The sequence below is a fragment of the Zeus faber genome (genome assembly GCF_960531495.2).
Source record: "Zeus faber genome assembly, chromosome: 4".
NCBI lineage: Eukaryota > Metazoa > Chordata > Actinopteri > Zeiformes > Zeidae > Zeus > Zeus faber.
The window spans coordinates 36,213,454-36,226,678 of NC_137191.1; the positions used below are offsets into that span (position 1 = coordinate 36,213,454).

Below are 13,225 nucleotides of genomic sequence, written 5' to 3' on the forward strand. Positions count from 1 at the left end.
TTCTTGCTGTGAGGCAGCAGTGCAATGCACTGCGCCACCGTGCCACGGATTGAGAAAAGAAAGTGGATTGTGGATTGTGATTAGTGGATTGAGAAAATAAAGTATTACAACAGAGGACTGAGGCGAAGGAAAAGAAAGACATTTGTTTATTCTCTCTTCCATCTATTACTTTCACTATCATTGCATACAGTTATTTTTATTACTTTATATTTATGTCATGTAAAAAACGTATATCTTAGACCAATCGTCTTGAAAGCTTTGCTTTCTCGACATGACAAAAATGAATACAATATGAAACTTAACAAATCAAGAAAATAAATATACTTCGAGAATAAATCGAAATTACGAATTTAAGGTCGCAATGTTGACACTACTACTTTTTGGAATAAAATGGAAATCTGAGTTGAATCTGAAAATGCCCGTGTTGTCGCCGCCGTCCGGTGCTGTGCTGCAGCTTCTGAAACACGTTGTCGTCGGTGTTGTTGTTGTTGTTGTTGTCGTTGTTGTTGTTGTCGTCGTTGTCGTTGTTGTCGTTGTCGTCGTTGTTGTCGTTGTTGTCGTTGTTGTCGTCGTTGTTGTTGTTGTGGTCGTTGTTGTCGTCGTTGTCGTCGTTGTTGTCGTTGTTGTTGTTGTTGTCGTCGTTGTCGTCGTTGTCGTTGTTGTTGTCGTCGTTGTCGTCGTCGTTGTCGTCGTTGTCGTCGTCGTTGTCGTCGTTGTTGTTGTTGTTGTTGTGGTCGTCGTTGTTGTCGTCGTTGTTGTTGTTGTTGTTGTGGTCGTCGTTGTCGTCGTTGTTGTCGTCGTTGTTGTTGTTGTGGTCGTCGTTGTTGTCGTCGTTGTCGTCGTTGTTGTTTGAATTGTGACTTTTTATTTCGCTCACGATGAATCGACTGGAAACAGCGTCACGGCGCCTGGACGGCAAAGTTTGCGCGGAACTCTCGCGAGATCACCGAAAAGAGTCGAACGAGTCGAAGGAGACGGAGCGGAAAGTTCCGAGCGATCCAACATGGCCGCCGTGCCTGCTCCCCCGACTAGCGCTCAGTAGGAGACCGCAACTCGACCCCTTCTCGGGCGTCTCCCGCTCCGGTGTCCGTCCGTTCTGTCCGAACACGAATACCCTCCGCGGCTCCCGCGCTCCGCGGCGTTTTCACATCGGATCTACCCCCCGAAACGCGTTTTATTTTGGGCCTTCCCACGCTCCGGACCGCCAGCTGCCCAGATGCTGTGAGGAGGCTCCGCTTCGGGAACCATGTGTGAGAACTGCGCCGAGCTGGTGGAGGTTTTAAACGAAAGTAAGTGACTCGACGCTGCGTGTCGTTTTCTCGGGGCGCCGCCGGGACGCTCCGCTCCGCGGTGTCAGCGGCCGGCTGGCTGCTGCTAGCTGCCATGCTAGCCGCACGCACAGCGCCGCGGGTCCGTGGCCGAACCAGCACATCTCCGTATTGTGATGCGTCTGCGATTCCCGGACCGCCCGGTCCCCCCTCCCGGCGCGGACGTCCCTCCGCCGCTCGCACCCCTTGCCACCCCCGTGTCACCCCGCCGGGCGCTCCGGGGCCCGGCTCGGTCACACGGAGGCTACGGAGGCTCCGGCGGCACCCCCCCCCCCTCCCCCGGCGTCCTGCCTCCCGGAACACCTGACCGTCCGCGGACGGCTTCACCTTCCAGCGGGGGGGGGGGGGGCTTCTGTCCGGGTGAATGGAGGCGAAGGCGTCCGGCTTGTGGACGTCGGAATCCCGAAGCCGCGGGATCCGCCTCGCTTCGGGCTCCCATTGTGTTAGGGGACGCTCACGCCCGCACACTGCGGAACCCCAACCCGCTTATTTTTTAACATAAAATGCGCAACAAAAACACCCGAACGTTTTGATGGTGCACTTGTGGGTGTGCTGAGCCCCGTTAGCCGGAGCGAGCTACAGCCCAGCCGCAGGTGTGTCCGGCTGGACCCGAGAGCCCTTCACCGGACCGACACAACCCGCCCGTCGCGTGCTTGGGAAGCGGGTCCGGGGGTTAAAGTCGCCGTTGTCACCGCGCTTCACCGGGCTGGTGCAGCTTGTCGGTGAAGCAGCGGGTGGGTTGTGATGGAGGTCCGGCGCAGCCTCGCTAGCAAGGCCTCCGTGTCCGTCAAGTGCACGAGCTGTTGGGTTGGGGTTGCAGGTTCCCTCTGCACCGTGAGGCGTCGTGTCTTGGGAGATTTTGTTGTTGTTGCTTTTATTTTTGTTTTTGACAGGACGTGGTCCGGTCCTTCGAGTGTCATGAACTTCTGCCCCGCAGGTCACCGGCCATCCATTGAACCTCCTTACATTTATTTGGCCTCTAAAAATGCACCTAAACGGGAGCTTTAGCAGCTTTAACCATTTGAGTTAAAGAAACGTGACACGATAAGTGTCATTAAATCAACTGACACTTTGTCTGGTTGGCGAGGACTTTTAAAAAGCTTTCAGCTGAACTTGCGTGCAAAATAAAACAAGACACCGGGGAGTAGATTGTCACCTCACCGATGTGATTATTTTCTCGGCACCTTAATGGTTTTTTTTTTTTTTTAGCATTGGTCCGTTGCATTTGTCCACTGGGTCGACAGAACTTCTTTAAACACCATTACGTTTCTGCAGTGCCGTGCCTGCGTCAACATCTTAACTTTGACCCGACTCGCGGAAACAGCCTCTTGTGTTTTTATATTTAAAATATCTGCGTATTGGGACATGCTATTCGAAGTGGTAACTTGTGGGTGAGTTTTGTTCCAGCCCAGTATGACACGTCTGGCTGCCGCAGGGCCCGTAACTCTCTCCATTAAACTTGACAACCAACCAAAGGTCCCATAGCATTAGGTGTCCATGTGGCACATGGCGGTGTCGTTCTGTCAAGGGAACAGCTCTGAGAAGGGGCCACTGGGAAGAAATCCTTCGCCCATTTCTCTTAAATGAGGGTCTCGGTTTATGAATTACACCCAGTTTAATACCAGGTCACTGCCAAGGACTATATATCTATACATACTATACTATATATCCTCACAAGTGATGTGTGTATGTTATGGGAACCACATGGCCCTCATCTCCAGTGCTTGGAGACTGGCAGGCCCATGTGGCCCGCTTTATCTGGGTGACCTTTCACCTTAGATTTGCTGCGTGTGTGAAAAACAGAGCGATGTTGCTCCTCTGAGTCTTGAGGTCTTGAACATACTGTCAACCACACACAGAAACAAGGAAACAGAGGATTAGACCAATGAATCAGGCAGCCGGTGCGAGGACGTCCATTGTGAGCTCACTGTGTGCGGGCGGCAGCTCACCGGGTCCCAGAGTGAGCTGTGGAAATAACTTCATTCTTTTTTTTTTCTATCTTTCTTGGTCTGTATTTCCTTTCCTTTTTACAAATTTGTGTCATGAGCCCGAAGTCTGGAACAATGGCAAGGACAGACCTCTTATCTGGGCACGATGGTTATGTTTTTGTACAAGCTGAACACACAATGGTGTTGATTGTTCTGCCAAAGGCCTGGGAGTTTTGGGAGGGGATTGGGATTAGGGGAGGGTTTGGCTGTCGCTTGCTCTCTGTCCAACCTTCGCTGTCACCCTTTGTGTCTCACGCTAAGGTCCTGCTCATTTTGGTTAGCAAGCTAGCTAGCTCGCCAACTCCAAACAGCAAAATATAAGGAAACATGAACACACTGCATAACCAGTCACTGCCAACCTTGCTTTACACCCTCGTGTAAATGTGGCATCTGCCAGAGCAGAGTTGTATGAAACAATGTTTTGGCAAAGCTAAAAAGCATGTGATTTGAGACTAGATTTGGTCCGGGACTATGATTGTTGTGATATAATTAAGTGTTGTTGTTGAGGAGCATTACAGGAAAGTCATGCGCTTTTCTTTACGTCATTGACTGTTCTACCTTACCTTCTTATCAGTGCTCATAATATCCACATTACTAAAAATTGGTTGTCAAATATTTCCTGTGTGTAAATATCTTATGAAAGCACATATCGTCATCCCCAAAATTGGGAGGGAAATATCGTGATTTCACTGTTTCTGTTCTTTAAAAAAAAAAAAAAAAAGTATTTAACAGTTGTAAATATGTAGTTCAGCATATTTACAAAGATAAATGCGTATATTGTTATGTATCCCTGCCGAAAGAGTAACCATGTTTGAACAAACCCAAGTGTTTGGGTTCACTGCTCCGCGAGCGCTTGATTGCTGACGTCAGCGGGCGGCTTCGCCTCCTCAGCTTCTCCCATCTCGGTTTATCTCCGCAGCCCTCCATCCTTCTCTATTTCTCTCTCTATATATAAGCATATAAATCTGTCAATCCATTGATCTCGCTATGTAATTATCCTCGCCTCTGTCTGGCTTCCCACCTATCCCCGTCTCTCCCTCACCCTCTCTCTCTCCACATCCCCCGCTGGTTTCTGTTTATTTTCCTTGGTTGTGGAATATGCACCTGGTTGCAGCGTGTTCGGCTCCTCGGCCCGTGATGCAACGCACGGCCACGCCACGTCAGGCCGGTGAGGCATCCTGTTGAACTTTACATTCTGTGTCTGTCTCCATCTCGATCCCAGACAAACGAGGCGGTTGCTTGGTGACGAGCCGGCTTGTGTTGGCTCTTTGTCTCGAGGCGTTGGCCTTATTCCAGCTCTTGCAGACTGGGAGAAGGGATGAAGGGAAGTACGTAAGGTCACAGGGGTCATTGGCTTGGAGTTCCTGGTTTCCAACCCGACTGTGGTCGCTTTGGCCGACCGCGGCCTTTCTGTTCTCCCTGCGAGAGAAATGCAGTCTGTCTCTCTAGTAAAGCTAGAACTGGAGTCGGTCCCATGGCTGCCCACTCCTAAATAGTTTGAACGGGTCAAGCGCAGAGGACAAGTTTCCCCAGGGAGATTAAAAAGTAGAACTTAGACACATTTCCTTGAAAATGCACACGAATTGCGCTGTCCTGGAATTTTAGTTGGCTTTGAATTGTCATACACATAGTTGCAAATAACAATTTAAGGGCAGTATAAAGGTGTTATAAAGCACACGCTCCTCAGGAAGAAAGGATGGTTAGTACTCCTCTGACCCATCGGCAGTTTTGGGGAAAGGCTTTAGCATTTTCAGTGATCTGCTGACTCACTCTGACTCTGTGGACTTAGGTGGAAATGAAAACAATAGATTCCACATGTGAATCCTTAAGTATGAGCTGATGTTTCTTTCATCTTATCACTTCGGTCATTGACTTAAATGTTTGTTTTTTTTTTAATTTGATTTTTTTTTTAAAACGTCAATTAAAAATATTTTGACTCGGTCCACTGCGAGGACAGTTCCTGGGCAGAAATGTTGCCTCGGTGGCTCGTTCTGTTAACTCTTCTCGCTTCCAGGTAAAATAAACAATTAAAAATCCTGAACATTTTTACAGCTCTGAAAAAAACCATTTGACATTTATACCGGCTCTGAACAATCTTTGGTTACAACGAAAACAAACAAAAACACACTCGACAAATCGCCAGTTTTATTTTTGCCCACACTAACCCCAAAGCTATCCAACTACTCGGGTATCAAACTTTGGTTTTGAGGGTTTGAAATTGAGTGTTGTCGTTGTCGTTGGATCGATACCCTGTTAGGGTTAGGGTTTGGTGGTGGCCACTCTTGTGGCGGTAGGCTGGCTGCGCTAGAGAGCTCGTGTTGAATCGCAGTCAACAGAGAACCTTCAACACACGGCGGCAGTTGGACTGAAATGATGAAGCGGCGCTCCTGGAGCCATCCGGCTGCCCCATCTCGCCGCCTCCGAGCGGCCCCGCGTCTGATCGGTGTCCTTGGGCAGAACTGCTGCAAGCTCCCCCCCCATCCCTGCGAGCTGAGTCACTTTTACTGCTTATTATTTTAGACGGGGGGAAGGTTAAACTGAAAAATTCCATCCCTCATTATTTTCACATTATTCCCTGATTGGCTCCTTGGCTGCACATGAACCAAACAAACTCCAAGCTTTCGCAGCGTCCGTATCGCAGGGATTTAACAAGAGGATTCTCTGCCTTTTATTTATTTTAATTGCCTTGTTTTTGGATATGAAAAATAAAAATAATAATAATAATTTAAAAAAAAAAAGTTGTTTGGGGGGCGTTCAGTTGTCCTCAGTGCACGATTCTCATTGGGAATTCTTCTCTTTGGCAGAAGATTGTGAGCTCTTTGGTTGCTTTTTAAGCTTTTATCGTAGTCGTACGCTCAATGTGGCTCATTCACTAACTAACAATGGTGGCTTTACAGCAATTGGTTCAATGTTGTCGGATCATGTCTGATCAGCTGCTTTCCTCTGGCAAGTAGGCGCTCTTCCTGGCACATTCAATTTTTTTACCTGAGGGGGGCCGTGGTTCACTTTTCCAATTCGTCCACTTCAATCTCTGAGCCTGATGCGCATTCACCAAAATGTGCACCAAACCGACTGGTTTGAGCGCAGATTGAATGCGGTGGTGACTTTACGTGTGCACTGTTTCTGCAGACAAAGTCAGGTCATTTCTAACCACATATTAGTGAGTGAGTCCTCTTAAGTGTCAATCCAGCTCAGAGGCTCTTCTGACTGCAAGCAGAGTGGAGATGCTGGTCTGGCTACTGGTTATTTTACATCACAGGTTTGCCAACCCTCGCTTCATAGTATGACGGCAATATTCCCCAAGACAGAATGGTGGGAGCCTCCTGGATAATGAAACTCTACTGGAGGTCGGACCAAGAGACGACCCTCCTACCTGGTGTTTGAACCAGGCCCGGGCAGCAGGCCGTTGGAATCCAACATGGACGCTTGGCATTCATGCCGATGTGGATACTTGACTGTACTTAACAAGCGGTAATTGTCCTGCGGGACGCGGGGGGAAAGGAATCCATGCTAACTTGTGAATCTAACAAATGTGTGGAGCGTCTTACCTCAGTTTGTTTACGCCGGTGTCCCAACAATGAGCTCCCTGACTCGGCAGACCAGTTGAACAAAAAGTCCATAAACAAACCTCACTAGTCACCGGAGGGCAGCACTCATCGTTTGAAGAGTAAGCACTTACTTTATTGTCGTATTTGTGAATCGCATGTTTCACCTACTCTTGTGTTAAAAGTGCACTGTGATGACTTTGGACTGTTCTGTTTTTATTGTGTTTTTATTCGAAAACCCAAAAGTATGAGTGGGTCCATTCAGATTTCCCATACTTCAGTGCATCACAATGCAAGTTCCCAAAGGCAGAGAAAACCCCTCAGATGATGTTGGCTTCAGGATTTTGCTGTATTTCGGTTACTTTTTTTTTTTCCGTAAATTCTGCAAACTGCCTCACTGCAATTTTGCTTCATCCTTTCAAAACTATCTGTATAAAGTGTTTAAATCTCCTTTAAACGTGGTGGTTGTATGGCTGGGGACCCAAGGATGTGCAGTGTCGAATTTGGTGCAATGTGGACACGTGACACACGTAATATTAATAAACAGCGGGGGGGCGGAGGGGGGCGGCGGCTTCATGGCTCTGCGGCCGGGTCACAAAGAGTTTTTCCCTGGTGTATGATTGTTCCACAGTGGAAGATGCCGTTTCATCGTCTTCCGTTGTGGCGCACGGGACTGAATCGTTGACATTTTGTTAAACTGTGCCATTCAAACGTCAAAATCTTCAATTTTCACTGGGCATTCTCTAGTTTGTTTGAAAGCCCAAATACTGTCAGACTGTATACTTCAGTCCTTCACTACTGAATAACTATACACGGGCGGTTATTTCTTATTATGATTTTTTTCAAATGACAACATTCTTATAACATTTCCATATACGATGCCCAGTCCAGCCCCTTTGTTTTTTCAAGAACTCCAGTTTTTCCTCCAGTTGGATATTTCAAATGGCTTTAGATACCGTTGCGAGAAGTCAGGTAAATGACGTCCAAGGCTAGACATGGTCTGGGATTTGCAGTGTAGTAATACAGTGATGCCTTTTAAAAGGTTGGCTTTTCCAGCTCTTAAACGCTGCATTACAGTCACGCCATCCACTTTTCTGATCTCATTGACTCTTCTCAAGGAGTCCGTTGTGCAGTGAGAGTATTGTCGATATTGAAGCGTTTGCGTGTTGAGATATTAGATTTTTTTTTAATTTTTAATTTTTTTTTGCCCAATTCCAGGCCACAGTTTACAAGTTGGCTCTGACACTTGATAGTGCCAGTCAGTGTGGAAGCTGCTTTCAGAGCTGGCCCGAGTCCGGGCCTCCATCCAAAAGATCCAGAGGTGGTCTTGTGGCAGCAAACCACAGTGTAGTGACTTACTGAAGAACCTCCAAGACACTTGCATTACCCCACGTGGGTGACGTTTTAGTGACGGCTGTAGCGGGGAACGCCTCCTACTTGCCTGGCCAAGATGTTGTGTGCGTGTGGTTGTGTGTAATGTGTATTTTTAAACGTCCATATAACCCGGGAAATCAACCAGACAGGCATGCTCTTGTGGACCATCACCTGCTTAGCATTCAAACATGTTGACTCTTTCACACTGCTGAGCTGTCTAGTACAGTCATTCTCAACCGGTTTTCACATCAAGGAGCCTCGATTAGACCCGCATCAGGCCACAGACCCCAACTGTTATGGTTTAGTCTCTGCAATCTCAGCAGATTTTACTTATTAGATACGATTTAGGTATCTACTCTAGTTCGGGAGACAACAGTGAAACTAGGTTCTAAATATTAATTATTGGACATTGCCAACCAATGAAATAATGTTGATATTTAACTGTTAATCATTTTGTTGGGGACCCCCCCCCCCCCCCCCCCACTGAAACCTGTTGAAGGCTCCCCGGACCCCGTGTTGGGAACCAACGGTCAACGGGCACAATTCCAGCTCCGCACACGGGCTCTTAACGGGTGTAGATGAGCACACTTGGCCCTTCTCGCTTGGACTGATGAGCTGTGGTCTCCCAGGCTGTGTGACCGACCTGGCTCCTGTACTTAATAGTTTGTCTTTTCCTTTTTCAGTATCGGATGCAGACAGCAGTGAAGGAGGCTTCCAGCTGAAGAAGGAGCATGCACTGCGGGTGCTGGGCTACATCAGCTCCTGGACACAGAGGTAGGCTGGGAGTCACATGACGCGTTCACTGTACAGATCAGTGCTATTTTGGGCTCGCTGACGCCGAAGAGATTAATGGCGAATTTTGGCTTTGAATGCCATCGAACGTTTCAACGCTCGACAGTATTGTAATATGGAGACAGGCTCAATCTTTGACACTGGTTCAGTTAGTAAGTGTGTAAATATAAGACAGATATCACATTAGAAAAGCCTGTGAACAACAAGTGTGAGAAGTGGCGCAGCTTCTGTTTTGAAAGAACGGTATTTGGCGCAATGGATTTTTGCCGTCTGCTTTGGGTCGGAACTTAAATATCCAAAAGAAACACCAAACTATGGGTGTATGTGGCCCTCATGTCAACGATGCATCGTCTTTTTCCTTCCCCTCTCAGTTGCTTATTTTGGACACTGCTGCTCCATTGACAAATGAATGGCCTGCAGCGCGGCTTAGCTCCACCGATGTGGTGCGCTTGCTACAAGGTCAGACCAGGGCTCGAATTTATCAAGCGTCTCAGAGTAGGAAACGGGTCCTAACTGCCCCAAAAAACGTCCCACTGGCACAAATGTAACCCTACTTTTAGGCGTCAAAATAAAAGCAATTCATCCGCCGTCTTAGCCAGGAAACGACTCCTCCCTGGGAGGATTTTGGAGAGGTCGAGAGCCGTCCCGACCTGACCTTCTCTGGACAGGTTCCCGTTCACACATTGAACATATCCTGAAGGTGTCTCCTGGCAGGCGGCCGGGGCAGGCGGAGGTCCCAGTCCGTTTGCTTTCCTTTCTGTCTCTCTCCGGCTGAGGAATGTTTCTGTCCGGGCTCGGCTGCCTCGGGCGGCGGTCCACCTCGGACTCCTCACCCCAAGCGGCGCTCACACTTCAGGGGAGGTTATTTGGGAGCCTACCTGAGACCTGCCCGGTGGAGCTTTGGAGCTCCATTCCTGATCTTTAATCAAAGAGATGCGATGCACATTTCTTCAGAAAGGAACCAAAAGCAGTTGTCACAAGCCTGACCAACACAGTCAGTCAGAGAAATGAGTTTGTTGTGGATATTTCGACACGTTGCGTCCTAAAGCTCTCTCCCTAAAACACACTTTTCTTTATTCGGGACTTTAAACAATCCCTCAAACGTCCCCTGCGGGATGTTTGTTAAAGACGGCTGAGCCGGTACGTGGGGAGCAGTCCGAGGTTTCGGTTGACAAATGACTTAATTCGTTCATTGATGTCACCATCATATTTAGTTTAGCAAAACAAGTCCAAATTATGAGGAAGCGGCGTTGACTGAGTCAACATTGAAACATAAAGATGAAGGTGGACGGGAGGCTGGCCTCAACCCTCTGATGGAAACACCTGATGGACAAGCTTTTCAAGTTTCCTTGACATCTGAATGGAAATGTGATGTTTTTTTGCCCATCGGTTTAAATTAAAATTCGGTTCCTGAAAAGGAATGCCGAATTTGTGTTTTTAACACTTCCCTGGCTGCGTTTTGGATGAAAACATCTCCTGGGTCTTTCCAGTTGAGGTGTTTCTCTCAAAGTGACGACCGAATGAATGAATGCAGATTTTTTGTGGAACCCAACACGTCAGAGTAATGACTCGGTTTATGGTTCGCAAATTAATTCAGGATTGTTTCTACGGAGTCGAGCTTCCTCGCTTGTTTAACATGTTTGAGTAGGGCCAAGCTAAGCTCACCTCATCAGCGGTGGATGAAACATCCCAGCTCGCTTTGAAGCTCCTCCAGAGGAAATGTGCAGAAAAACCGCCGGTTCTGGGCTTTTAGCCGACATGACTTCCTGTTTGTGTTTGTAGAGCAGATAGGAGCAGATTCACTGATGTCCAAGTGGGACGTCGCTCTTTCAAGTAGAAGATATTAAAAAAATAAATAACATGAAAAGCAAGATAAATAAACAATATAAGGGACCAATTGAGATAAGACAGTGAGCTAAATCTCCAATTGGAAAAATTGTAGATTTGAATGAGACTTTCTGTTGTCCTGTGTGTGTTGGCCGTCCTGTGCCAAGAGCTTATGGGATGTGCAGGTATCTGCTCCTAAAAGGAGAACTGAAAGTGTTTTTTTGGTGCAACGTTGATGAGTATTGTGGTTGGATATATAACGTTTCAAGGGCCGAAACTGATACTAAGATCGTAATATCGTAAGTTTATTTGAATGTTATGAAAATGTTTTCCTCTTACCACCAGAGTCACTAATGGATTTAAATGTTTCAATTCTGTGTGAGACTGAATTTGTCTGAATGCAGTAGAATAGAGTCAACATCTCGACGTAGAATGGCATCGTGAGCTGTCTCAGGGATATCTGCTGGGATCAGTTTGGCATGGTGACATCTGTTCCTTCTCATTTCCCCTCTTGCTCCTCCTGCTGCAGGCAATGTCTCTGCTGCTTCAAGGAGTACAAGCACCTGGAGGTGTTCAACCAGCTGGTCTACGCCCTCATCAACCTGGTGATCAGTCAGATCAGCAGCCTGAGGGACAGCCTCTGTGCCCTCCACAGCCTGGCGGGCCCCGCGGCCCCGTGGAGCTCAGACGGGGCCGCGGCGCTCCCGCGGCCCTCCTCGCCGGGGGAGGACGAGCCCGTCAATGTGGAGGAGGACGCCGACGCCCCGGACCCAAATCGGAACCAGAACCCGGGTCCGAGCCAGGGTCCGGGGGAGAGCCAGCCGGGTCCGCCCCAGACGGCGGGCCTCGACCCCGGGGAGAGCGGCGGCGGCGTGTCGGGGTGCGGGGAAGCGGGAGCGAGCGGCGCCGACGGCCAGGATCCGTTTAACTCCTGGAACACTGAGGAGAAGGAGAAGCTGCTGCTGTGCGCCGCCAAGATCTTCCAGATCCAGTTCCCGCTGTACACGGCCTACAAACACAACACGCACCCCACCATCGAGGTATGTTCAGGGCAGGAAGCGCACATCAGTCCCTCCAGGAAATCAAGGTTTTCGATCGCAATAGGGAATGCGCTTTATTTTCAAGAGCTGGCGTTTTTGCAAAATGGCCGCACCTTTTCCACATTTAAACGTTCAAATCAACAGAGTAAAGTTGTTGCAAATTCAAGCATTTTCGGTTGCAAAAATCACACCGAAGCCTGGAGGAACTGACATGACGGCACCAGCGAGGGATGCCACGGTACACGGTGTGTTATCGACCCGTTCAGTACGCCCCCTGCGGTTCAGTACGCGCACGCGAGCCGCAGTACAGTGGTACCTGGACTTACGACTGCATCTACTTACCACTAATCCAAGATACCAGCAGCGATAGTCGCATAAATTTGTATCGACTTGCGACCGACTGCTCCAAGATACGAGCGTGGAAATTTGCAGTTGGCGAGTCGGAGGCCAGTCAGCAGTTAGCAAGCAGTCAGTCAGCAGCCAGTCAGCCGGCAACCTACATGGTGTGTGCAGGTAGTTGGTGGCTTATGGATATTTTCTTCATATTTACTGTGTATTTAGTTTATTTTCACCTTCATGATGAGTCGTAAGAAGAAGGACGATGGAAAAAGAAAAAGACAACGACTCCCATTGAAACTAAGAAGGAAATCATAGAGAAATATGAGCCTGGAGTATAAGGGAAAGATTGCTTGGACATACGACCGTTCTTATAGAACCAATTACAGTCCTAAGTCGAAGTACCACTGTATTACCATATCACGGTGGAAGTCCACCGCACGCGGTGCTCGGCTGGGCGTGCCCTCAGTGCTGCTTCCTATCCATTCCACTGTTGCAGCTCCAGCGGCCATGTCAGTCGTGTGGAGCCGTGCGGCATTACTCTAGTCTAGAGGTGGAATTTCTTTTCAACTGCGCGCGACGAGGCAGCCCTTTCAACAGAAACACGAGATTAAACTACAGAGAAACGTTTTTGTAGAGAGGGCAGTCAACTCTACTTGCACAACGTCGTTCATGAACCATCCGCGTCTTTTGAACCCGACGAGCCTTTCCTTTTGTTTTTGTCAAGCTTTACAGTTTTGTGTGGTGGTGTTTGTTTAAGTTGCCGTCTCCTGCCGCCGGCAAATGTTTCCCCCTCTCTGTAAGAGAGAGCCGAAGCTCCTCCCTCCGCGGCTGAAAAGGACTGAGCCGACTCAGTCTGACTAAGCTTTTATTTGAAATTATTTATTTTTACAACTGTTATTTATGTGTGAAAAATACTGTTTATACCTGTAATACACAAAAAAAAAAATACACACACACAGCATTACACTAGTTATTTGTGGCAGACTACTGTA

The 13,225-nt window shown here is 48.2% G+C and overlaps 1 protein-coding gene across 1 annotated transcript in view; it reads left to right on the forward strand.

The window, feature by feature from the left end:
- The first annotated feature begins 360 nt into the window (after positions 1–360).
- usp34 (ubiquitin specific peptidase 34) overlaps positions 361–13,225 on the forward strand; it is a 53,190-nt gene continuing 40,325 nt past the window's right edge. Inside the window, exons 1-3 of the mRNA XM_079999147.1 lie at positions 361–1,289; positions 8,919–9,009; positions 11,384–11,894. Of these exons, the coding sequence (XP_079855273.1) occupies positions 1,247–1,289; positions 8,919–9,009; positions 11,384–11,894 (645 nt within the window). The 5' untranslated portion in view covers positions 361–1,246. The remainder of the gene's footprint in view (positions 1,290–8,918; positions 9,010–11,383; positions 11,895–13,225) is intronic.